This window comes from Chelonia mydas, chromosome 24, assembly GCF_015237465.2.
Source record: "Chelonia mydas isolate rCheMyd1 chromosome 24, rCheMyd1.pri.v2, whole genome shotgun sequence".
Lineage (NCBI taxonomy): Eukaryota > Metazoa > Chordata > Testudines > Cheloniidae > Chelonia > Chelonia mydas.
In genome coordinates, this window is record NC_051264.2 from 4,496,556 (window position 1) to 4,523,617 (window position 27,062).

At 51.3% G+C, this 27,062-nt stretch overlaps 1 protein-coding gene across 1 annotated transcript; it reads left to right on the forward strand.

Annotated features, from left to right (window-relative positions):
• Positions 1-7: 7 nt before the first annotated feature.
• RHBG (Rh family B glycoprotein) lies at positions 8-21,970 on the forward strand. The gene is made up of 10 exons (XM_007064625.4): positions 8-305; positions 9,380-9,566; positions 10,567-10,717; positions 11,255-11,402; positions 12,957-13,123; positions 14,931-15,068; positions 16,286-16,419; positions 17,895-18,016; positions 19,169-19,242; positions 20,030-21,970. The coding sequence occupies exons 1-10, from the start codon at positions 116-118 to the stop codon at positions 20,102-20,104; spliced, it is 1,386 nt and encodes a 461-aa protein (XP_007064687.2). The 5' UTR covers positions 8-115; the 3' UTR covers positions 20,105-21,970.
• Positions 21,971-27,062: the final 5,092 nt, after the last annotated feature.

Consider the following 27,062-nt stretch of genomic DNA (forward strand, 5'->3'; position numbering starts at 1 on the left):
TAATTAACAAAAGTCTTGGCACAAGGGCCTCACCTTGTTAACTTCCACCTGCGGCCAGGTTGGAAGATTAGTTTCATTTTCATCTCTCTCACACTTCTTTCTCCTCCTCAGCAGCATGTCTGGCCACACAACCAACCTCAGGCTCAAGCTCCCAGCAATATGCTTCCTTCTCCAGCTCTTCACCATCATCCTCTTCGCTCTTTTCGTCCGCTACGATCAAGAGACCAGCGCTAGACTCTGGCACGAGGAGCTGAGCCACCACAACAAAAGCAACCGGGACAACGATTTTTACTTTCGCTACCCGAGTGAGTACAACCCATCCATGCACTCAGCTCCTGCTTCATCAGCCTAGGTCATAGAATCATAGCATATCAGGGTTGGAAGGGACCTCAGGAGGTCATCTAGTGCAACCTGCTGCTCAAAGCAGGACCAACCCCCAATTTTTGCCCCAGATCCCTAAATGGCCCCCTCAAGGATTGAACTCACAACCGTAGGTTTAGCAGGCCAATGCTTAAACCACTGAGCTATCCTTCCCCCCCCAAATTCAGGAGGTCCCACCTACATTGCCCATCACCATGGTCAGATGCCATCTGTAGGAGGGGAACCCACGCGTTTCCGTGCCCCAGATGTTCCATGGCCCCTCTCTGTGACAGAGGACGCTCATCTCAAGTGCGTGACACCCACAGTCTCTTAAACCCCAGATGAGCCCCCATTTATATAACAGCCACCTTCTTGGCTGATCTCTGGGATTGAACCAGGGACCTCCAGTCGTAAAATATGACCCTCTACAGCTGTATCAGACTCACAGCCTATCTATCTTAGGGGTATAAAACTGCAGCCCATCCCCATAGTATCTGAGCACTTTCCACGTAAAATCAAGAGCAACAGCAGCAATCTTTGTGGCTCAGGCACCGAGGGAAGTGTGTATACATTAGAGGCCCAGAGGATCTGGGCTATGCTGACTGGTGGGTGATAACTTTCAGGGGGAATTTAAGAACTTAGAAGTGCCCCAAGCTGGTGCCCGCTGTTGGCACCCTCTTGGTTTTTCTCCTTGGTGCAGAAAGATTGTGCAGAGCATGGGAGAAGCTTGCGAGGCCGGTGCCGGGCGCGTGGGTTGAAAAGCACTCAGAGTATTATCCTCGCGCGCGCGGGAGTTGGTGGGCAGCGCAGCTGCAAGGCAAACGGTAATCCCTTCCCGGGGTCTTGCAATTCAGAGCTGGCCTCTGGGAAAGGCGCCTCTGTGTGCCAGGACATCCCTCGCAGAGCAGAGGCGTTTGGAGGCTCGTTTGGAACCTAAAGCCTGAAAGAGGCGATTGACTTCGGGGGGAGCAGACAGTGCAGTGACATTGCTAAGCAGCTGCTCCGTGGGGGCCTGCACTTCAACAGCAAATGGTAGTCAGGGCTGGTGGATGAAGAGTCAAGGGCCTGGAAGGGAGGCATGAGGCTGCTCAGGGATTCATTCATTCCTCGGTTGAGATCTGTTCTTATTGTGGCAATCAGAGCCAGCTTAAATGCTGGGAATCACACACGGGCAACTTGCAGCACCACAGGGGACGTTTGCTCCACTTGGCCTCATCGAAGAATAGTCTTGTAGGTCAAGGCGGTTGGCCTAGCTCGCTAGAGAACAGGGTTCAAGCCCCCTGCTCTGCCACAAGATCCCTTGGGCAAATCCCTCGGGGGGTGACTGCAGCGTGTAAGCAGGTTCCGACCTCCGCCAGCTTGGGTACCAATGGCACCGAAGCTGTGGCAGCGTGAGCTCGCTGCCTGCTTTAGCTTCGGGGGGATTGCGTCGCGGCTGCACGTCTGTCGGTACCCACGCCAGGTAGATGAATGCTCCCTGAAGCTATCGGTGCCCTCCGCCGGCAGTGTCGAACGTAGCCTCAGGCTCTCTCTGCCTTGGGGTATGTCCACATTGCGATAAAAGACCCGTGGAACACGGCTGGCCTGGACCGGTGCGGCCATATAATATTGCACTGTAGACGTCTGGGCTGAGGCCGGATCCCAAACTCTGAGACCCCGCCCGGACGTGGGTCTACAGAACCAGAGCTCCAGCCCAAGCCCGAACATCTACCCTGCAATTGTTAGCCCCGCCGTCCTTGCCAGTTGACCTGGGCTCTGAGACGGGGTGCCGTGGGTTTTTTATTGCAGTGACATACCCTTGGTTTCCCTTCTTAAGATGGAGATAATCTCCCTTTGCCTAGTTAGAAAGGAGTGGGCTTTGCTTGACCAAAAGCTTGACAAGCAACGGTTCGAAGCACTGTAGGATGACCGGTCCATTCCCACGGACCGTGCTGTAGAAATATTGGCCTGTTACGGTTGAAACGTTAGACAGGAACCCTCAGAAATACTGGGTCACGACTAGAAATAGCAAGGCCCATGCTGAACTTTGGAAATACTCAAAGTGACTGCACAAATACTGCAGAAATCCTGGGCCATTCGTTTAGAAGCCTTCCGGAGGGGTGTTAATATCCGGAGAACACCTGTTGCTTGACAGTGCATCTCTTGTAATAACCTCACACTGCACTGCTCCTTTATCAACGTAACTAACGCCGAAGCTAATACAGGAGATCTTTGTGCTGAGCTATGCACACACTGGATTTATACGTGCTGCTAAGTAGATGGTATGCTTTTCTAGCTCTACATCTCTACTGTAGGGGAGCCTGTAGGTTAGTCTGCCAGCAAGCTTGTGTCAAAACTACAACTGCCTCGCCTTCGCTACTTTCCTTTGTTGTTTGCAGTGGTGTTGTTGCCGTACCGGTCCCAGGATATCAGAGAGAAGATACCTGAAGAAGAGCTCTGGGTAGCTCGCAAGCTTGTCTCTTTCACCAGCGGAAGCGGGCCCAGTAAAAGATATGACCTCGCCCACCTTGTCTCTGCTAGGATTTTAATGCTTGTTAAGAACACACCTTTTTCCCCCTGCAGCAAAGACATGCTCATAAGGAAATGTCTCTTGCTATTTGCACACACAGTCTCTAGCACAATTGGCCTCTGATCTTGGTTGAGGGCTCTAGCTGGTAGTAATCACTGCTTGGCATAGCTGTACAAACAACGTATTTGTACGTATTTGTATGCTTTCCAGTCCCCTACCCATTTTCATTGCTCTCTGCAGAACTTTGCTCAATGTTCCAACACGCTGGCTGTCATCATGGGCCACTGTGGGATATACACAGTGGGGGAAAGTAGTTCCATTTCATGGGGGATTTTGATATTTCAAAATTGGGTTTCACTCCTATTTGGAATGAAAACAAAAAATTTCAAAATTCTCCATGAAAAGGAGAGGAGCCGGACCCCCAGGGCTGGATGCCTGGCCCGCTGCCCCAGTGAGCCCATTGGAACATTGGTGAAGCCAAATTGTGTCCATGGAACCTTTTGACTTCATCAAATTGGCAATTCTGATGAAACATTGTTTGGTTGGAATTTTTCCAACCAGCTCGAATTTCTACCCAGTGTGGATCAGTCATAAACTTAACCATAGACACAATCACTTTACAGCTTAGGACCTGGCTTGTGAAAGTCACCGCGAGACTTTCTGTTGACTCCAACAGGCTTTAGATCAGGTTCTGGTTGAGAAAGGCACATGGTTTTAAATCTCCAATGTGATCTATTAATTATAATTACTATTTAGCACTATCCTACTATTATTACTATTCCTTATCTGTATTATGGTGGCACCCAGGAGCCCCAATCACGGACCAGAACCCCACAGTGCAAGGTGCTGTATGGATCCAGAACATAGAGCTTCCAATCGAAGTACCATCTAGTGCATCGTTTCTCACTGCAGACGCTTCCCTGCTCCGGTACTGACAAGGTTAGAGGTCAGTGCGCTGCTGAGGAACGCTCTTTGGAATGAGCGCGATTGCAAAACACAGGCTCGGACCACTCATGGGGATGGAAAGTCCCGTGACTGTTGTCCTGAACCAGGGTCATTAATCCTGATGTCCTGGTCAAATTGCTAAAGGCAGCCAGCAAAACCGCCAGGCCTGAAACAGATACGGATCAGACACTTACAGGAATAATGAAAACAAGCCCCCTTTGCCTTAGCTAAGGGAGCAGCATGAAATAGACTGAAACTAACGCTGCAAAGCAAGTGAAAGAGACAGTAGGTTTGCAGTGTTATAGCTGTGTCAGTCCCAGGATATTAGTGAGACAAGGTGGGTGAGATCATAGCTTTTATTGGACCAACGTCTGCTGGGGAGGGAGACAAGCTTTTGGGCTACACAGAGCTCTTCTGTAGGTCTGGAAAAGGTGCTTAGAGCTAGTCTACACTTGAAATGCTACAGCAGCATGGCTGTAAACACTATCTTCAGAGTAGACCCTACCTATGCCAAAGGGAGGGGTTCTCCCATTGGCGTAGGTAATCCACCTCCCTGAGAAGCGGCAGCTAGGTTGACAGAAGAATTTCTTCTAGCTCTGTCGACATGGGGACTTAGGTCAGCTTACCTACGTCGGTTACGGTGTGGATTTATGAACACATAATTTTCTCGTGTAGGCCAGGCCGTTGTCTTTGTTTCAGCCGGGTCTGCACTAGAAAATTAGCTCAGCATAACGACGCTGCTCAGGAGCATGAAAAAAATCCACACCGCTGAGTGGTGTAGTTAAGCCAACCTAACACCCAGTGTAGACAGTGCTAGGGCAACGGAAGAATTCTTCTGTCGATCTAGCGATCGCCTCTTGGGGAGGTGGATTATCCACAGTGTAGACAAGTACTTGATTTTTAAGAGAAATTCGGGGCAATTTTGGACCAGATCTTTAGCTGGTGTAAATCAACATAGCTCCAGTGACTTCAACAGAGAGTTGAGAGTCACTGGTTACTTTTGAAAACGTTGGCCTCATGGTTCTGCAATAGTGTGTAGGGTGGCAGCATTGCCTAGCGCACAGATCACTGGCCTGGGACTCAGGATACATGGTTTCAACTCCTAGCTCTGCCAACGGACAGACGTGAACTGCTCCCCCCTGAGCCACACCTGACTCTCCTCCCCAGTCTGACACGCCTCTGCCTCTTCAGTTGGATCAAGACTCCTGCAGCCAGATGGGTTATTTTTATTTTCTCCCACCCCCTCCCCAGGGGAAAGGAAGTTGCGACCAACAGTGCTCCAGGCACAAAACCAAAAGCTCACCGCGAACCCTGCCTCTAGGCTTCCCAGGACTCCCCTTACCATGCAGATCAGCATGTCACAGCCTGCGATCCATGCCGCTTCCTGCTCTCATGGAACCCCTGCCCAAGAGGCGGGGTACGTGGATGCAGGGCTGAGACCTGCGCTGCTCGGCCTTGGTGAAGGCAGGGCAACCGCATAGCTGCAGTCAGGCTTAAGCAGGGGCGGACGCCCTACAGGTTCTCCCAGTTTCATCTGCCAACTCTTAACTCCACCCAGAGCTGAAAGAGAATTACTCACCCCCCCCACACACACACACACATTCAACACATAGAGACATGCACTTTCTATCAGGAAAGAGGTGGCCTAGGGTACATCTACACGACCGCAGAGCTGAAGCTGTGTGGCTGTTGCGTGGATGCTTCCGGCGTCCAGGGAAGGGGTTTTTCCGTCAGTGCAGATAATCCAGCCCTCCGAGAGGCCATGGCGAGATCGATGGAAAAATGCTTCCATCAACTTAGTTGCTCCTACAGTAGGGGTTAAGGAGACCTGCAGGGCGCAGAATCTTTCACAGCCCTGAGCGACGCAGCTAGGGCGACCTATGTCTCAGGTGTAGGCCAGGCCTTAGATAGCCGGGGGTAGACAACTTTTTTTTTTTATTGGGCGGTGGCAGAGTTGTTGCATATTGCTTCCAGAAGCAGCTTTGTACCAGGCCTGAATTTGTCCACTTTTAATAAAGGGAGATAGACGAGCTTCTGGCCCAAGCTCGAGGTTTCTTTATTAATGCAATCTACGATGTTTTCTGGAGGAGGGTAAAGTCCTCCACAGTTGTCTACACCCACGTCTGGGCCTTGTTAGCAAAGTGTCTGAGCACCTCATCATCGTTAGTGTATTTGTCCTCACACCATCCCTGGGAAGCAGGGCAGGGCCCATTATACAGATGAGGAACTGAGGAAGGGAGAGACTTGCCCCCGGAGCACCCAGGAAGCCTGTGACAGAGCAGGGGATTGAAATCAGTCTCCCAACTCTCAGCCTAGCTCTGTGATCACTCAGCCTTCCTCACCGGTTCTTCTGTGCCATCTGAAGTAGGATTAGAACCCAGGACCATTTGCACACACGGGAGGACACTTTCCACCACGCCACTGAGCTAGGAGACCTGGCGTCTCCGGGTATGTCTACGCTACAAGCAAAAACACCCCCAAACACCAACCCCCCGCCCCAAACCCCTACAGCAGTGAGGTTCAGAGCCCCCGTCAACTGACAGGCTCACGTGACGGGTAAAAATAGCCATGTAGATGTTCGAACTCAGACTGGAGCCTGGGCTCTGAGACCCTCCCTGCTCACTGGGTTTCAGAGCCTTGAGGGCCAAATGTCCTGCTATTTTTGGCCCTGGAGTGTGAGTCCAAATCAGTTGACCCAGGATCTGAGCTGCGTGGGTCTTTTTTTGCAGGGTAGATGCCCCCTCATTCTCCACTGCCCTGTACCTTGCGCCCGCGGGCATCCTATTTACACTAAGGCCTCTTTATTCTACTTGGGCAGCGCACAGGGGTGTCAAGCACTTGTAAGTACACTGCCAGAGTGGGGTAAAGGGGCCCTGGTGTAAATCAGCATTGGGCCCCTTGGGTTGTTACTGGCACTAGTATGAAATAAGTGTAAAATGCTACAAAATCATAACTAAGCATACCAGGCTCTTAGATAGCATTTGTCATTGGTAGATCTCCCAAACGTTTCGTCATCTTTAATGTATTGATCCTCACAGTGGTAGACGCAGAGTGTCCTTTATACCATGGGCCTTTTACACCACTCTGGCAAGGGAAGCAGGATCTGAGCAGGAGTGTAATGAGTCTACTTCCTCTTTAAGACCTGCCAGACCAGCGTAAAGGGTCTTGGCGTAAATGAGCATCGGGCAGGCACCATTTCACACCCACTTCACACCAGAGCAAAGGACTCCTCCAAGGTGCAGGGCATCACAAGACCAGGCCCTTGCTTTGTTCCTGCATCATGAGCCTAATGCTTGTGCACCTGCAGAGTTTATATTTACTTTAGTCACTTTCCGTGCAGAGCACACGGTGGCGTGGCCGGAGGCCATGAGCGAAAGCCTGTACCTGTGACTGTCGCCAGTGTCGAGTGTTAGCTCCGTACGCAGGCAGCGGCGAGGTGACGAGACGGAGGGGCAGGTGCTACCCTGGTGTTAATCGGTGAAGTCCCATTGGCTGCCGTGGAGTGACACCGGTTTGCACCCGCGCAGGATCTTGGCACTCTGTGGGCTGTGTTAACTCCTGTGGAACGAGGGGGTGGTGAAGAAGCTGGCAGATCTCTGTGCTGGGGGTGGTGAAGGGGGAGAGTTTAAGAGAACACAGCAGACCCTGTACTCGCATAGCTCTCTGGTTCACAGCTGTTCCTGCTATAACCCCGATTTCCGCCGCCCCCCTTCCCCCGGGCATGAAAGTTACAATCATTTTTATACCCACCCAGTGCTGATGGCTTGATTCTCATTTACACAAAGGCCCCTTTATGCCGCTCTAGCCTAGTAAAAGGGGCTTTCACGCTGCCAGAGCAGTGCAAAGGGACCTTAATAGCGGAAGTGAGAATCAGGCCCATAGTGCGGTGCACATGCTTTGCATTGGTGCGAATGAAAACAGGAGGTGCTGGACCAGGGAGAATAAGACCTTCTTATTCCCAGCTGCATTTGGCGCACTGGTTTCAGAGCGATTCCACAAGTGGCTTGGCATGCCACATCTCTGCGATTGTTTTCACTGATCTAAAATCCACTGGAGTCCGGGGAGTCACTCTGGATTTACAACTGGTTTAACTGGACAAACAGCCCACTTGGTCTAATGGTTATAGTAAGGGACTAAGAGTGATGAGAACTTGGTTCCTTTTGCAGCTCTGCCACTAACTTGCTGTGTGACCTTTGGCAAACCTCTTCCCCCGCTCTCTGCCTCAGTTTCCCTGTATGCTAAATGAGGATAATAGCAACAGTGTTGCGAACCCCATAATGGTTCCAAAAAAATCATGGCTCAGGCACCCAAAGAAATCATGATATTGGCTTAAAATTATGAGATTAAAAAACAAAAACAAAACTCTGGGTTCTATCTATCTTCTGTCTGGTTTCTGAGCCTTTAGGGTGCACTTGATTCACTTGCACTTGCAAGCTTTTCTCTGCAGACATGAGGGCTAGAAGTGGTTTTGAATTCTCCCCCCACCACTTGACTCCCAGAGCAGGACTTTATCAAGAACAGCAAATATCACGAGACTTGTGATAAAATCGCGAGAACTAGCAATGGTCTGTAACCGCTCCCCACTTTTGTAAGGGGAGATCTAGGCAGGAAAGGTGCTATGCGATGGCTAAGAATTATTGTCCATGTTCCCACAGTAACGCCGCGTAAGGTTCTGGGTGGAAATGTCGCCCTTACAAGTGCAACGCTGTTCATGATGCTTCTAACCAGGACTTAGGTTTTCATAGCACTAGTCAGCCCGAGGAATTCCAAAGTGCTTTACAGAACAGGGGTCACCTGTCCCCCACTGAAATGCAGCCATGTCTGGAGTGGAGCACTGCACTTCTGATTCTTCACTTCTGAAAAGTGGGGAGGTCGGGGGAGTGGCTCCAGTTGGAATTTGTCCAGGAGACACCCCAGAGCTCTTGCGAAAGGTGTCACAGGCTCTTTAATGTCAGGACCTCGCTTTTTACTTCCCGCCTGAACGGCGGAAGAACAAAGCGGTGAGGTACAGTGTTTGCGCAGCTGCCACTCAGCGAGGTCATCGTTCCACGGGCCAGCCCCAGAGAACCGGGCCACATGGCACGTCCGTGCTCGGCGAATTCTCAAGGTCGCTTGGCTGCTCTCTTGCCCTGGATGATGGCTTCCTAGAGCCGGCTGGGGGCTGCTCTCTGTTCTGATGAAAGCAGAGGGGAAAGAAACGGTCCTGGGAAATGCTCACTGCATTTGTGCTGAGAGGATGATCTTAGCACTGCAGTCTACCTATATCCTCTGGGGTGGATTCTCCGGCTCTTCTTCCTGACAGAAAGTGCAAAAATGTTTTGAAGTTCAAAGGCAGTTTCAAATTCAGATTTAAAAAAAAAAAAAAAAACGGAAACAAAAAAAAGTCAACATTTTTGTGGATTTCTCCCCTCCTGGGTTATTTTGCACCAATCCTGGAGCATGTCAAAAATCTGTCTATACTTGAGGGTTTTTTGGGGCGGGGTGGGGGGAAATAAATATTTCAGAAAATGTGTTGACAAGTTCCCTCTCCCCCGGGATCAAATCCACTTGTGATGCTTTCCCCAGGTTTCCAGGATGTCCACACCATGATCTTCATCGGCTTTGGCTTCTTGATGACCTTCCTGAAACGTTATGGATTTGGCAGCATAGCCTTCAACTTCCTGATCGCGGCATTCGCTATCCAGTGGTCTACACTGATCCAAGGCTTTTTCCACTCTTTTCACAATGGCAAGATTCACATCGGAATAGAGAGGTGAGTGGCTGGAGGCCAGGTGTCAGAGAGGAAGGATGTCAGGTGGGTCATTCCCAGCTTGGCCACAGACTCTTTGCGTGACAGTGGGTAAGTCTCTGTACTTCAGCTCCCTGTTGGTAAAACTGGAAGAACAGCCCTGCTCTGGCTCCCAGGGGTTGCAAGGATAAAGGTTCAGAGGCGCTCGGATAGATGGCAACGTGGCGTGAAGTCACACATACAGCTTTCCTTCCGGGTCCAGCTCTAAGCCAGGGAGCCGCACAGATGTTCATGTCAGACATGCTTGTGATCAGAACGCCACTGTGTTGCCTCATCCTGATTTGCTCATTTATGCAGCAGTCAAAAGCGGATTTGGCAGTAGGCATGAGAGGGCCTAGGCTGAAATCCCATGTCTGCTGCAGACTCCCCGTGTGACCTTGTCTCCCTGGGCCTTGGCTCCCTATCTGTACCATAGGGATAACAAGAGCTCATTTCTCTTGCCTCCGGGGCAGAGCGCATCTCTCCCTCTGTGTATGGACAGAGCCTAGCACAATGCACTCTGATCTCTGTTGAGGCTACTGTAATACACGGAACAACACAAGGGCTTTTTTCACTCATTAGATTGAGACTAGAAAGGACCAATAGATCATCTGGCCTCCTGCAGACCACAACACCGGCTGGGTAATTTCACAGATGCGAAACCCTCCAGCTCAGTTCTTAGCCCTTCCACCCACTCGTTAGATGAGCCTAGCATTTCTGTTCCAAAGTCTCCAATCACACCTGCTAACCGATTCTGCCGTTCCCTCTCTGGAAAGCTTTTCTCTTGGGGACCCTTGTGAATTTCCCAGACTGTCAAATGCACAATCTTCTCCGTTATCCATTAAACTACCTGGAGGCTGAAATTCACCCCGGTGCAAGGGTCCCTGCACCTTTTAAATCTAGAGGAAACTGGTCTTGTGTTGGCAATCTGCCCGGGGTAACAGTCTCCTGCAACCTGTTCTACTTTCTTCACTATTCCTGCTAGCATGATCAATGCCGATTTCTGCTCCGGAGCTGTCCTGATCTCCTTCGGAGCAGTTCTGGGCAAGACAAGCCCCATCCAGCTGCTGTTGATGGCCTTGTTTGAAGTCACACTCTTTGGTATTAATGAATTCGTCCTGCTCAGCGTCATTGGGGTAAGTCACACTTTTCATGGCTCTTCCGTTCCCCAGAGGAAGGACTGTTCTAAGCTGGGTCACAGCATGGTCGTCAAGCTGAGCAAATACCTGACTTGTTGGTTCAGTGGCTAAATAAAATTTTAAAAACTGTTTTGGGTCAAACTAAACATTTAATTTGACCCAAAACGTAATTATTTTCATTTAGTTTTTGGGTGGTTTTTATCCCCACCTTTATTTTTAAATAAATCTAGCTATGTTTTCTTGCAAGCATTTAAAACTGTTTTTAAAATAAAATTCCAGGAAGCTTCCAAATGAAAAATAGTTTTCAAGTCAAATGTTTAGATTTCTAAAGATTTTTTAGGGCTCCCTCCCTTCCCCTGCTCACCAAAGCCTTCGACAAAACCAACATGAATTCGCGAAACATTTCAATATTGTCGAATCCGCATTTCTTTGCTGAGCGCAGTTGGGCTGAAAACATGCTTCCCAATGGTGGTACAGACTGTATTACCTCCCGCCCCCTTTTCAGCACCATCCTTTGCTTCCTGTACCAACCAGGCAAAGGATGCTGGGGGCTCCATGACCATCCACACCTTCGGGGCTTATTTCGGACTGATGGTTTCGCGGATCTTGTATCGGCCCCAGCTGGACAAGAGCAGACAGAGGGAAGGCTCCGTGTACCATTCAGATCTCTTTGCTATGATCGGTAAGGACTCGGAAAACACACGTAGCTCGAGCCCCGGATGGGGCCAAAATAACATCTGACGAATCAGAAAACTATGTCTGTGGTATTTTTAGGGGGCTTTATCTTGAGACCCCCTTGCTCAGACGACTCCAAATTTGGACCCTTAGCCCTGTCCCACTGTGACATTACCCAGGGTACTGTCTGGACCACTGAACAGCTGCTGGAACCACTCCCCTCTCAGTTCAATTCTTCGAGAGTTGTTGATGTCATGAGCGGAGGAGGCCTCTGTCTCTCTCTTATACCAACCTCCCCTCTCTGAGGATTACTCCTGACTGGGGTGCAGGCGACAAGCAGCCTCTTGGGGACGTACGGGTTGAACCATCTCTGTGATGACATGTGAATTTCTTGTTTACACCTTCATGTTGCTGAAGAATGGCTGCGTAAGCCAGTGACAGTTCTTTAACACCTGGCTGGGGGTGCTAATGCGTCTTTGAAGAACTGGTTTGGACCTGCCTTTTTAGCTCTGGAATACGTTACAGCAGTGGCTCTCAAACTTTTTTCCTGGTGACCCCTTTCACATAGCAAGCCTCTGAGTGTGACCTCCCTTATAAATTAAAAACACTTTTTTATATAGTTAACACCATTATAAATGCTGGAGGCAAAGCGGGGTTTGGGGTGGAGGCTGATGGCACGTGACCCCCCATGTAATAACCTGGTGACCCCCTGAGGGGTCCCAACCCCCAGTTTGAGAACCCCTCTGTTACAGCAATGTTATATAGTAGAAACTTATAACTTACCATACAATGTTGATACACATATTTTACCAGAACAATAATGTTCAGCGGGATATGAGTTTTCCAATGATCTCTCACAAGGCATGCTTTGTACAAAATATATTAGAGTCTTGTAAAAGTGGTGACCATAACAGTATAGACTGGCACAGACACGGTACAGCAAGTTTCAAAACAATCCAAGCAAGCATGTGTATTTTAGGGCACTTAGAAAAGTCCTTTGTTAAACAGTAAACAACTCTCTCAGTAAACAGCTGGGTGAATAGCCGATTTGTCTGCTCAGCAGCAGTTCTTGGGGGGGGGGGGGGGGGGGGAGAGTTTATGTCAAACCAAACCTGAAAATTCCATCAGAAAAGTCAAATTTTGAGTCTTTTCTAGAGCGTGGATTCGAACCCAACATTTTCCCCTCTGAATTTTCCATAAACTTTGTGTGTGTGTGTGTGTGTGTGTAAGTGTGTGTGTGTGTGGCGCTTTTTGTTGAAAAATCAGAAACTGAAAATTTTTGGTAAAAGTGTTTTGGGTTTTGATTTAACCGAAATCCAACACTTAGTCTTCCATTTTCTGTTTTTTTCAATGGAAAAAACAGGACATTTCAACCCAGAAGAAAAGCGTGTATGCCCATTTACATTTTGGTCAAAGACCCATTTTCCATCATAAAAAGTTGTTTTGACGACAAGCGGCTTTTGATCAAAGCAAAAGCATTCGCAGAACATTCCCCATCAGCTCTGTGGGAGATTCCCTACCTTCCAGATCTGCTTTCAACTCCTAATTCCTTCCCATGCAGGAACAATCTATCTATGGCTCTTCTGGCCAAGCTTCAACTCTGCCGTTACAGCTCATGGCGACGACCAGCAGCGGACAGTCATGAACACCTACTTCTCCCTGGCCGCTAGCACGCTGGCCACCTTTGCCACGTCAGCCCTCATCAATGGGGAAGGCAAACTGGACATGGTGAGTCAACTCAGTGGCAGCTCTGTCTTTTTGCTGCTGACTCCCCAAGCATGGGCGGTGGATGAGCCCTACCTTCGGGGAGGCTAGCCCCCAGCCCCGCCCCTTCCTCCCAAGGGCACGCCTGAGCCCCGAGTCCACTACCCTCACGACCGGCCTGATCCCCGAGCCACCGCTGGCCATCGTCTGGAGCTGAGCCCCTGATGGCTTCAGGGGAGAAGAGGACCAAGGGGGAGGCCTCAGGGGGGCCCTGGCCTGGGTTAGGGGAGGCTTAGCCTCCTTTGGCCTTCGATACCCGCCACCCATACCCCCAAGTCTCCTGCCAGACACATTTCCCCCTTCCAATGAGAACCTCAGTCTTTTGGCCGTGTGGACTCTGCTACGCACCCCCGAGGCTCTGCAGGAGAGAAGCCCTAAGCCTGGCGACCTGCAGAGATGCACAAGAGTGGGCCTCCCTTTGTGCAGACCTGCCTCGCCGGGACCATCCTTCCCAAGATGGTGGACAGGTGAGCAGGTGGGATTATGGGTGTCACAGTTGAGGATGCCTGTATTTCCCCCATCGTGGTCCACCAGGCGCTCCCAGTTACCCAGCCCTCACATCGCTTGGGGAGAGACCCCCGTCTCTCTCTCCTGACTGAGGGTTTTCCAGGCTGCATTGTGATATTCCCAGCAAGCCAGTCAGGCTGCACAAGCAGCTTCTGGAGAGAAAGCAACGAGCAGCGTAATTGCTCGCAGTTATGTTACCACCCAACGCTTTCTAAGCAAGCGTATTTATTCTTAAGGTAGCAGCATTACAGAGAAAACTTATTTAAAACAATACAAGAACTTACCCACACGGTGAAAGGCTCACTAGAGCCCACTCCAACTCCAGCCTCGGGCTCTGGGAGGTGTCAGTCCTTCAAAACCCCCAATCAGGTTTTCCCCGTGGTTATAAGTTCACAACTGTGTCAGTTCACCGCCGCCATGAACAGTTCAGCCTCTCCTTTATACAGCTTGGGCCTTTCATCTTGTCCTCACGTACCAGGCCGTCAGCAGGCAGTGACGCGATCTTCAGGGTGTAGCTTCAAAAGGCTGGGTTTTGGTGTAACCAGCGGTGGGGAATTTGCCCCCTAGCTCTTCTCCAGGAAAACCACTTAGCGCTTTCTGTTCTAAAAGTCCATTCTTGTCTGGCACATTGGTCATTATAGTCATTTCAAGCCCCAGGTCTCATATCTGTCACATTTGCCCCCCGCCCCTTGAGAGGTTACAAATAAGCCCACAACACCACAAACCATTCATTTAACACAAGGGAGTCCAAAGAGACAAACTTAATTCAATAAAACTCCCAAGGATATTGCCAGAGGCAGCAAGGAAGGATGGCCTAGTGTTTAGGACATTAGCCCTATAGGTTGGGAGACCTGAGTTCTATTCCCTCCTCTGCTACAGACTCACTCTGTGACCTTTGGCAAGTCACTCAGTCTCTGTGCCTCAGTTTCCCTATCTGCACAATGGGGCAATAGCCCTGCCCTACCTTGCAGGGAGATTGTGAGGATAAATACACTACAGATTGAGAGGTGCTCTGGTGCTGTAGTGATGAAGCCCACATAAATACCTTTGGTAGATACTATGGGGACAGTTCCTCTCCCTCTGGGCCTTCTGAGATCTAAGATTCCCCTTTCGAGGGGCTGCTGTTTTGAACCGTGCCTTCCAGACGCAACTTTGAAATTCTTCCCAACTTTCTCACCACCTCTCCTTCCAGTCTTCATCGCACCTGACCAGCGGCGGGTGCGAGAGTCTGCACTGAGCTCCTCCCCCCATGCTCTCTCTCTAGGTCCATATTCAGAATGCAGCCTTAGCCGGCGGGGTCGTGGTCGGGACGTCAGGCGAGATGATGCTGACTCCATTCGGTGCCATGATTGCTGGGTTTCTGGCTGGGCTCGTTTCTACCCTGGGCTTCAAATTCCTCACGGTACGTCCCGTCGGCGACGTCTACGCAGCACGCCTCTTGCCGCGGCGAGGAGGGTCCGTGGAGCTACCTGAAAAGCGGGCGGTGGTCACACAGCGGTGTGTAGCTTCTCCTGCCAGGGAACGGGAGGAAGCGACGGGCTGTGTAGACAGGGAAGGCCCTGCTTGGGCACGTAGAAAGCCGTGTAGGGTCCACACCGACAGAGGCCAGGTGTGTCTTTACTTGCCTGAACGGTGCCTTGCAACCTACACTGGTCGTTATACCCATGCAGGGGGCACGTTGTTCAGGCACTCTACCCACGATGGACAGGAGCGTGTGGAGTGTACGTACCTTTAATGTGGGGCCTGATCCTCATTGGCAGTAAGGCCCCTTTTCTCCAGCACGCCAGCCAGGGCCCTCAAAGTGGGTGAAAGTTTCATTTCTGCCCGCTGTGCTGGACCTTGGGGTCAGTGAGACTCAGGCCTTCCAGCAAGGCCCTCGCCCTTCTCTACAAACGGAAAAGGAACTGGAGCAGCATAAAGAGGCCCTGAAACCCCAGCTGGGGCCAGGGAGGTTTCCTCCAGCGCCGGGACCGTGGAAGACAGCCACCCTGCTGCCTCTGCCCCGCTACCCCCAGCATCGGGTGTGCCGTGGGGGCCAGGCCTCAAGAACAGCCCTGAAGCCCGGGGGTGGGGACTGCTGGGGCTTAAACCATGTCTGGCGGTGGCGCGTAGGGTACACGTGGATACGTGCCGCAGCGAAAAGCAAGCTGCGTCCACACTGCCGCGTGCAGGTTGCAGCGAACGGCTCTGGCCGGGGGGGAAGACAGCGGGGACAGGCTCCTCCAGCAGCGGGATGCTACCTTGTGCGTGCAGAGAACCGTGTAGGGTTTGTACTGGAAACATACCCACAGGCGTCAGGCGCGTCTTTCCTTTGCCTGCCTAAGCCCTGCCTTGCCATCGACACTGCTATTTGAACCTGCGCAAAGGGGAGGGAGGAAGCCATCTATGTACTCTCCACACTGCTGTAAGAAGCGTCCCGCGTAGACGTGCCTTTAGACAGGCCCCCAGGGATGTCTCAGTGACACCAAGGGGCTTTCCAGCCCCAGTGGCAGTCCAGAAAGGTTGCTTAAAGCCGTCCCACCCCCTGCACCACGCCTCTTAGATACCCACTGCAGAACTCGTGCCGTGAACGCGCCTCTAGCCCTTCATGTCCTCACAACCCCTCTGTGCTCTCCACAGCCCATCCTGGACGCCAGACTAAAAATACAGGACACATGCGGGGTCCACAACCTCCACGGGATGCCGGGCGTCATGGGTGCTCTCCTGGGAGCTCTGGTGGCAGCTCTGGCAACACAAGATGTCTACGGGGACGGGTGAGCGCCGCTCGGCAAGCCAGTCTCACTCACTTGGGGGGGGGGGGAGGAGGGGAAGAGACCATCCTTCATCCCAACCCTCCCCCACAATTGACTCCTTGATTTCGATCGTAAATCACGCCCCACCCGATGCCGGTGACGGAGTGGGTGGGAGGTGACATCTAGGCAGCTCCATGCACGCCAGGCATTGAGCGCGCAGGGTTCACTAACACACCACCCTGTCCTCTGCTCACTAACTCCGTACGGCCACCGAGAGGCCGAGAATCACTGCACGGCTATTCCCTGGGAGACGGTATTTCTATAGCAGCCGTTCTCCATCTTTTCAGTACCAAGAACCCCTTTCCTGTGTACCAGCACCAGAAGGTCAGTGTGTATTCTGGAAAGGGCAGGGCAGTTCCTATCCCCTCCCCCGACATCTGTTCGCAACCCTGCTCGGGGCATGGGTGGGGGGGGGAATAGCCCACATATCGAAGACCCAGGCTTTACAGCGAGACTTAGCAACGTACGACTATGTTTTAATATGGTCGCTGGATAACACAGAGGGTTATTTTAAAGCATTTTTTTTTAAGTTATCTATTTACTTGTTCACAGTTGTGGGGAAGTTATGGGGGGTGGACAGACCACAGAGGCCGTCAGACAGTCATTAGTTAACGAGAGTAGACGCGGAGATGCAGGAAGTTGAAGCTTTAGAACTCGAAGGCGCAAAGAGTCAGAGGCACGTGGCAAAATGCACAGGTCAACAGCCTGAAATCAAGGTCTTAAGCAGCGTTTTTGTTTTTCTTACTTTGCCCCGCTGTAAATTTCAGTCATCAGATATTTACTAACATTGACAGCCAAGCTGATCTATAGCACCTTCCAACCCTGGGTGCCTTCCTCACACTAGTTCTGCCTCGTGACGCAACCCCTGGGAGAAGGACATTATGATTGCCGTCATATTGACGGGGAAACCGGAGCATGGAGAGGTGAAGGGAATTGCTGCTCAGTGGCAGGACTACCCACTGCTGTGGACAGCAAGCTCCCCCTCCAGCAATAGATGCATCTGATCCACCCCCCAAAAGCCCCTGTCAGGGGACAAGCAGTGAGTGAGCTCCAGAGGTCGAGGACTGTCCAAATCCTCTACACCCCTCGCACTGCACCCTTTCTGCTGCCTCTGAACCCTTCTGCATCTAGAAAATCCTCCACGGTTACATCTCTATGACTTCATTAGTTCCACAGTAGCAAAACATCAGTCCCTGAAGCCGCACTGAGCGCCCACAACCTGGCTTTGATGCTGGCCCATGGGCAGGGTTTGAACAGGTGCACTAGGAGCAGACGGGCTACAGCTCAAGCTAATGGAGTAACTCCATTGACTTCCAGCAGCAGTAGATTCTTATCCCCTTGAATGAATCAGGCGTGTGATGGGGACAAGGCCTTACCTTGGTCAGCATGAGTTACAGGAGTTCCCAACACATACCTGGCTCTTGCCGGTCTTGCAGGATGGCCGACGTGTTCCCTTTAATTGCCAACGGAAGCCGGACGGCACAGTACCAGGGAGTCTACCAGTTCTTCGCGTTACTCATCACGCTGGGGTTCGCGGTGGTCGGAGGGAGCCTCGTGGGTGAGCTTTGTGCCTGTTGATGGGGCATCATTTCACTGTGGTCACAGTACTGCGGGCAGAAACATAGACTTTTATCCTCCACCCCTGCTCCGCTCGAGGCCCTGCCCCCACTCTGCTCCCTCTCCTGAGGCCCTGCCCTTGATCCATCTCTTCCCACCCCGGCTCTGCCCCTGCCCCGAGGCTCCCGCCCGCTGCTCTCCGCCCGCCCCCAAGCCCCGCTCCCAGCTGCCAAACAGCTGATCGGTGGTGCCCGACTTTTTATTGTGGGTGCTCTAGCCCCAGAGCACCCACGGAGTTGGCGCCTAGAACTCCAGGAACATCCCATGGTAACGTTGCTACAGGGCTTCGGGACCACAAAATGCAGCATTTTTGGTTTGATTCAATAGCAATTATTGATGGTGCAGTAGCACAGATCTCGGCAGAGATCAGGGCCCCATTGGGCTAGGCACCACACGTGGGTATAACAACCGATGGCCTTGAACCTGAAGACTTTGCAGTCTAAATAGACAAGACAGAATCATTATCCCCATTTTGCCAATAAGAGAATGAAATGAGACCCAGATCCTCAAAGATATTTAAGTTCCTAAATCCCTTTCAAGATTTGGGCCTAAAGTGACTTGACTAAGGTCACACAAGGAGTCTGTGGCAGAGGAGAGAATTGAACCCAAGTCTCCCGATTCTCAAGTCGAGTACTTTACTATTATTAATTATTTGTGTTGTGGTAGCGTTTTGGAGTTCTAGTCACAGACAGGCCCCCGGGGCACTAGGCACTGTACAGACACAGAACATAAAGGAGCTTATAATCCTCTCTTAGGTAGCGTCTACACTTCGAAATTAGTTCTCCATAAATCCCTATTAAATACTATAACCACTGAGTGCCAAACCCCTGTCTGGCCACTAGAGGTCAGCATAAACCAAGGCGTTGGGAAATCAGCAGCTGTTAAAAACTCTTTTAAGTTTTTCAAAGTTGGGTAGTTGAAGTTTGACATCCAAAATACAGGCAACAAAATAAAAGTGGGCCTGATTTTCAGTGGTACTGGGCCCTGGCTGCTCCCACTGGCTACAAGAGGAGCTGCAGGTGACCAGTACTTCTGAAAAGAGACTGCAGAATGGGATGAACTTTTCCCCTCACCCCTCCTTTTACGTTCCCAGGAGCGATTTTGAAAATCAGGTCGCTTGGGTCCCCTCCAGACACACAGTGCTTCGAGGATCAGATCTACTGGGAGGTAAATCCTTGATTTCGTCTTCTTTCGGCAAGGTCCCACAAGCAGCAGAGGCTGATCCCTGGGGTTCGTTTGAAGAGCCGTAGCAGACTGAGCGCCACATATGACTTATTTCACCATAGCACTTAGCAGCTAAGACCAGGATCGGGGCCCCATGAGCCAAGGGGCTGCACGTACACATAGTGAGACCCAGGCCCTGCCCAGATGAGCTTTGCCGCCTAACTAGGCAAAAAAATGATCCACTCCATTTGACAGATGTGGACTGAGACGCTGAGGGGAAAAGGCCTGGTTTTTCCAAAGCGCTCAGCAGCTGCCTTTGCTTTGTAAAGTCGCCAATGGGAGCGCTTGAAAACGTAGCCCCAGGTGATTTGTCCAGAGTCACGGGGCAAATCTGGAGCAGAACTGGGAATTGAACCCTGGTCTTTTGAGTCCCAGGCCAGAGACTTAAACAAAAAATCAGCCATGACAGAGACAGTGGCTGGGAGCCAGAAACCTTTAAGTGGGTCCCCTCCCAGGACCGTAGGGGGCTGGGAAATAGGTGCATTTGCCCTGAAACTGTCACCGACATCCTAACACTCACCTTCTCCATAATAGGAAAAGAGTTTCCCAATCACTGTGTCTAATGCTAACACATGCCCTCAGCTGGTGCCACTTGCTGTATTATGGTCACCATCAATGCCCAGAGTCATGGCTCACAGTCAGCGTCTCTTCCGCGCAAGGTTCTGATTGTCCCCAGCTGGTCTGAGCAAGAAAACACCCAGTGTCACCCTGTGTCTCTGGTTTCATCCAGGTCCCTGAGGATCATCAGGATGGGTACATGACGGCTGTGAACTCCGAGAACCCCGAAAGGAGTGCAAGTGTCTAATGGGATTTCCCTCCCTGGCTAGGCTCTGCGTCGGCACACCTCAGCCTGCTAACCACGTGGGCCCACCTGATTCAAGCCATCCAGTATGGGGGAGATTTCCTGAGCATCTGCCAACTGCAAGGGGTGTTAGTGTGGACTTAGCCTGAGTTGTGGACAGAGGAGTAGCAGCTTGTGATGGGAGGAAGGAAGCCAGGCCATGGTCTCCACCCCATCCCACCTCCTCTTGCAAGGATCCCCGCGTCAGGACTGTCCCTGCCCATCTACCCCATGCCTGGAATATGAAGTGAAAGGAAGCCAGGATCAACGTTCCCATGGGGCTAACGCCCTCTTCACCCCCATTCAGCCTCACTCGCTGTCCAGGCTCCTTTCCAGAGAAAAGGAAGGCGTGGGAGGCTAGACTGAGAGATCCGGGTTCAGTTCCTGGCTTGGTCAGAAGCCCGGTGTGAGATCAGGTGGCGTACACACCGGCGTCACTGAGCTGATGCAAACCGAGTGGATTCTCTTATTTTGGTTTAACGGTGGCTGATCTTAAACCTGCTCCTCGCTGATTTCAGTTAAATCAAAATAAAGCGCTCCCACTGAAAGGGTCACCTCCATCCAGCCTTGGGCACTGGTATAAAACACACACCTTTGGTTTAACCAGTGCAGCTCTGCCTGCAGGCAAGCCCTTCCTCCCTCTGGGCCTCAGTTTCCCCTCTCTGTATTAAAAACGAATCCTTCCTGAGCTGTTTAGATCTTCGGGCAGGGACTCTCTCTCACTATGCGTCTGTGCAGTGCTCAGTCCAATGAGGCCCTGGAGGTGCTACCGTGAAAGTAACTAATCATTCAAGAAGTCTTGAAAGACAGGTCAAAAGCCTTCTCTATCAGCCCAAGACAGAGGTGCCTAAGATGTGTCCATTTGAAGTGCCATGGATGCATCACGAGTCTGTTTTAACCGCAGCCTTTTTACAAACTGTTGTCCCCGTTTTCTTGCCTTGACCATGGGATTTCGGCTGGCTCTACATACAGATTTTCTACCAGCTCTGCAGAAACTGGTGGCTGGGGTGGGGTTCGTTTTTAAACGGAGCTATCCCGGAGCCCAGGAGCAGTGGAACAGGGGTGCAGCAGCTCTTGCTGGCTTGAAGGAATAATAGCAACCGAACATCTGGCTTCCATCGTAGGCAGGATTTACCGTTTGGCTCAATGGCTCGCAACGCCTGCACTATACAATTGTCCCTGCCTGGACAACCCCTACAATGGATACAGCTATACCAGTACCAAGGCACCTCCTGCCAGTACAGTTTATATTCCCCTGGGTGGCCACGAGCAGGTTTCAGGGGGTCCGCCAAGCAGGGCCAACATTAGACTTGCTGGGGTCCAGGGCAGAAAGTCAAAGCCCCACCGCATGGGGCGGAAGCCTGGGGTCCCAAGCCCCGCCACCTGGGGGTGAAGCCTGAGCAACTTAGCGTCGTGGCACCCCCTGTGGCGTGGAGGCCCCAGGCCATTGCCCTGCTTGCTATCCCCTAACGCCGGCCCTGGCTTTTATATGCAGAAAAACAGTTGTTGGGGCACAAGTGGGCCGTGGCGTTTTTATAGCCTGTTGTGGGAGCCCCAGAAAGAAAAAATGGCGGAGATCCCCTGCCCTGTAGAGCACCTCCATACTGGTGTCACTGCGTCCACACGTGGGCCTACGGGTAGAACTAGACAGTTTAGTCAGCGGTGTGTCCAGCAGGCCTTAAACTGCACACGTTTGGGCTCGCGGAACGTACTGTCACCCCATTAAGAGCCATGTCTGACGAGGTTATTAATAAATCACTTTATTTTTAAAAACAATGGAGGGGACTGAGATATACCAAACCACAAGGAAATAAATTAGTCTTTTATTGAGAACGATTCCGTTCTTTTTCGGGGGGAAACATGGCCCAACGGATGGGGCGTGGGAGTCGCTGTCAGGAGACCCAGCTTCTATTCCTTGCTGTGCTACGGGGTGACCTTGGGCAAGTCACTTCCCTGCTCGGTGCCTCAGTTTCCCCATGGTCACTATGGGGATTATGATCCCATACCACCCTTACAAAGTGCTTTGAGATCGATGGATGAAAAGAGCTAAGTGTTATTATACAGTGTACTGGGGTACTCGGCTTGGTCACGTATCTGCACAAAAGGTTTTGAACAAAAAAAATCCTTAGAATTTTCAATGAAACAAATCTGAACCAAAACTATTGTGTGTTTTCTGACTTTCCCCCTCTTTCAGCTTTTTCCAGTGGAGGGGGGGGGGGGAAGGGGGGGAAGAAAATCCACACACCCCAGCAAAATGTAGGGACACCACACACACAAGATTCCGATGAAATGAAACTACAGTCCGTTTTCAACTTTGCTCCCCTTTGTCAGAGAATTAAAGTTTAGAAGGGAAGGTTTCTTAGGGGAAGGGGGATATTCCACAGCTTCTAGGACACACTGTGAATGTATGTTTTATTTCTGAGCCACTGAGCAGCAGAGAGCGCTGTAGCCTCGGACACATGGCACACGTCTACACTGCAACAAAAGGCTTGTGGTAGAGAGTCCCAGAGGCCGGGTCAACCTCCAGTTTGTGCTGTGGGGCTCAGAATAGCAGTGTAGGAATTGCTGCTCAGGCTTGTAACCTGAGGTTACAAGTGCTGGACTCCCATGGGAGTTGGGCACCTAAATATCGTTGAGGGTCCAGGCCTCAGTGGTACAAGCTAGAGGTGGAAATTGGGGAGGGAGGGTGGGCACAAAGCAGCATGTGAACCTAGAGAGGAGTCCCGGGGCAGCCAGTGAGACAGATTTCTCTACTGCAAGTGTCCTGAGTACATGAGAGAGAAATTGAGAACATGAGTACATGAGAAATTTCTGCAGATCACCAGGAATTGTAAGAGAAAATGGAAAAGTGACCTGGAACAACTCTGCCCAGCCCTGCCAGCGAATGAGAGCCCTGTGAGACGTAGCAACCTCAGGTGCAACGCAAAGGATCAAACCCCATCCTGGGGGGGTCGAACTTGTCCCTATTGTAGCCAGGAGCTGATCACATTTCCTCTTCCTCCTGCCTCTCCCCACAGCTGAAAATCAAAGTTTATCATGGGGAAAAAAAACCACCCAAAACCTGGAACATTTTTGGCCCCAAATTAATTTTTTTTTTTCAGGTTTTTGATTTTCCAACACACCTGCCGCCACATTCCCACAGAAAGCAGACAGGTTCCAGGAAAATTTTCATTGTGCCCCAAACCCAATTTCCCATAAAAAAAAAAACAATTGGATGGAAATGTTTTTCCCCCAGCCCCCTTGGGGGCAGGTCTGCCTTCTTACACGGTACATCTACCCTGCGAAGGAAAACCCATGGCATCAAGCCTCGGAGCCCTGCCCACTTGTCTTGGGCTCACAGGGCTAAAAACAGTGGTGCAGACATACCCACGGGGGCTGGTCCCCAGGCTTTGAAACTCGGTGGTACACCTTTTTCTGTTCAGTGTAGACATGCCCTTTGGCACCACTTTGCCTGGCTCCTCCTGCTCACTCAACTGGAATCACAGAAGATTAGGGCTGGAAGAGACCTCAGGAGGTCATCTAGTCCAATCTCTGCTCAAAGCAGGACCAACACCAACTAAATCCTCCCAGCCAAGGCTTTGTCAAGTCGGCCCTTAAAAAACCTCTAAGGATGGAGATTCCACCACCTCCCTAGGTAACCCATTCCAGTGCTTCACCACCCTCCTAGTGAAATAAGTTTTCCTAATATCCAACCTAGACCTCCCCCACTGCAACTTGAGACCATCGCTTCTTGTTCTGTCATCTGCCACCACTGAGAATAGCCGAGCTCCATCCTCTTTGCAACCCCCCTTCAGGTAGTTGAAGGCTGCTATCAAATCTTCCCTCACTCTTCTCTTCTCCAGACTAAATAAGCCCAGTTCCCTCAGCCTCTCCTCATAAGTCATGTGCCCCAGCCCCCTAATCATTTCCGTTGCCCTCCGCTGGACTCTCTCCAATTTGTCCACATCCCTTCTGTAGTGGGGGGAACCAAAACTGGATCCAATGCTCCAGGTGTGTCCTCACCAGTGCCGAATAGAAGGGAATAATCACGTCCCTCAATCTGCTGGCAATGCTCCTAGTAATACAGCCCAATATGCCATTGGCCTTCTTCTCATACCCAGCTTCTCCTCCACTGTAATCCCCAGGTCCTTTTCCCCAGAATCCAGAGGCTTCTTCCAGCAGAGGGTGCTCCTTGCCCATCAAGGCTGCAGGGAATGGGTGCTGTGGATGGAGCAGGGCTGTACTGCATTCCCCTCTCTCATCCATGGGGACTTTGTTTCTTAGCAGCCTCATCTCCCCCCTCCAGCATGCAGAATTGACATCTGGCTAGGGACATCCCTGCAGCTAATCGCTGGCTGTTCATTCAGCTGGAGGAAGCGGTTATTTCCAGCCAGAGGGGCATCAAGCTCCCATCTAGGCTCTTCCACCACCTCCACCCCGACCCCTGTCTGTGCCCTAACTGCCTGTCTGGACTAATGTCGCTTCCCTCCTCTCTCTGGCCTCCCTGCACCCCACCGCACGTGTTCTCCCCACCCACCTATCCTGGCCATGTCCCTTCAGGAGCCCTGCTCCAGCTCCGCATCGCTGTCGAACCTGCCATCCTGGTGGCCACGGCCCGTGTCCGAGTCTCTCCTCGGACGCCCAGTCACGTCCCCCTACAACAGCCACCAGCTGGCCCCCGTCTCTTGTTAAGTGACTCCATTCCTTGTCCCTGCTGGCCACCATGCCAGAGACTTCCTCTGGTCCTGCTGACCGTGCATCCTCCGGCTTGACCTCTCTTCCCTCTGCACATCTCTCGTCCACTACTGTCCTCCTGAAAACGTGCATCGGGTCCAAACTCCGGCCCCAGCAATGCCGCCAGGCAAGAACTCAGCAGACTAGGAATACAAACATAGGACATTAGAGCAGATTAGCCCAGGAATGTGTCTCCCACACTGACCAGCCCCAGCTGTTTCGGAGGAAGGTGCAAGAACCCCTGCACCGATGGCATAACCTGCCTCCGGGGATGCTTCCTCCTGACCTCCATCAAATAGAGCTTGATTCAGATCCTGAAGCATGAGGTTTTGAGCACTTCCTCCAATTATTTGCATTTGATTGTTTGTTCTTTGCGAAGATAAGTCTGGATGTTCTCGTTCGGTGTATACATGAAGCCAGTCCATTTTGCGAATTCCACTAAACTTAATGCTTCCTTGTGGCAATGAGTTCCACAGGCAAATGTGTGTGTCAGATGAAAATGTAGCTAGACAATAATAGCCAGCACAGCTTTTCCTTGTATTTCAAGGGTACCTCCACGTTAGAACCAGAATATCTTTCCTCTCCTTAAGGCCCCAAATCCTGTCAACGGATCCGTATGCAACCTACTGGAGAGGCAGCCAGGCTGGGGTTGTGGAGGCAGAGATCCGAAGAGCTCAGCTTGCCTGGAAGGGGGGAAAAATTGAATTTTTTTTTTTTTTTTTTTTTTTTTTTTTTGGCAAAAATGGAAGTTTTTCCTGGGGGAAACTCTGATTTTGCAAAGACAGAATCTTTTCAGTCACAATCATTCCACCAGAAGATTCCTGAGCGGCTGTATGCCGTGAAAAGCCAGAGAGAGCAATCCCATGTCCCGGCAGTCACAGAGTTGTGGGCAGGCATTAATTACAACACCTCCAACTAGTCTCATTTACTGCCAATTAAACACCAAGAGGTAGAAGGGGCAGAAAGGGGAAAGATCAATATATTGATGACAGCCAGGGCAGACTTTTTTTCACTCCCCTTCCTGCTCCGGAAGGCCAGCTCTGCTTCTGTCTCGCAGGCAACAACGCGAGTGGTAATTAAGGCCTGTGGGTTAATGAGGATGGGCTCAAGATGGAGCCCAGAGTGCTGGCTGGGATTGGAAAGCCAGTGGAGAGGGTTTGGTGGGGATGTTTGGCACTGACATACCTCAGACCTTGCAGGAGCCTGTTTCGGGAGCCTAGAAGACAAACAATAGCGTAGTGGGAAAGGTTGAGGGTAGGGGAAGGGGTAGTTCCCTGCTATTGTCACACTGCATATCTGAGCCCTTCTCCAGACAGATTTAAATCTTTCTCTACGGTTGGGTCTGGTGGAACAGAAGTGGAACCGGCGGAAGAGGGACAGGTTCCAGGAGGGCTCTAACTGGATGCAGCAGGCCTCTCAGCATGTACCACTGGCCTCTACGTACGCAGGCTGCCAATGAAGCGGTCAGGGCCTCGTTACGCTTGGAGCTGTACATTCACCTAGTAGGAGATAGCCCCTGTCCTGCACAGCTGACGAAACAGGCAAGACAGGCAAAGAAAACATCATGATCCCCTTATTACAGATGGGGAACTGAGGCCAGAAAGACTTGGGCCCAGATCCTCAAAGGTATTTAGGCACCAACTCACATTGGAACCCATGAGAGTTAGGGCACCTAAATACACCCCAAAGGCACCTCCTGTAATCTGGACCTAACTTGCCCCATTTTCAAAAGGAATATTCCCGCAGGTCAGATTGGCAGAGACCTTGGGGTTTTTTTGCTTTCCTCTGCAGCCTGGGGCACAGATCGCTTGCAAGTAAATGGTAGATTCTCTGTCACTTGAAGTCTTTAAATCAAGATCTGAGGACGTCAGTAATTCAGCCAGAGGCTACGGGCCTGGGAGGGGAGCGAACGGATGGGGCTCTGTGGCTTGCCACGCAGGAGGTCAGATCGGATGAACACGATGCTCCCTTCTTGGCCTTAAAGCTAGGAGTTAGAGATTGTCAGTTCCATATAGCACCCAGTCCGGTGGGGCCCTATTCTCTGTGGAGGGGCTCCAGGACCGGAACGACTTTGTCCTCTCTCCCGTGCTGCCTCTGATGCTTGGGAGGAGCGCTCCATAACCATCCACAAAGCTATTTCCTTCACACCCCTGCTTAAGACTCTCCTCGGCTTGGACACCTTCAAAAAACCTCAACACCTGCCAGACGG

What these genes read in the sequence shown, in the direction of transcription:
- RHBG (XM_007064625.4), top strand. Translation starts at nt 116, where the DNA reads ATGTCTGGCCACACAACCAACCTCAGGCTCAAGCTCCCAGCAATATGC. An exon ending in TTTTTACTTTCGCTACCCGA is followed by an intron (nt 306 to 9,379) that starts GTGAGTACAACC and finishes TGCTTTCCCCAG; the next exon opens with GTTTCCAGGATGTCCACACC. An exon ending in AGGATCAGATCTACTGGGAG is followed by an intron (nt 19,243 to 20,029) that starts GTAAATCCTTGA and finishes GGTTTCATCCAG; the next exon opens with GTCCCTGAGGATCATCAGGA.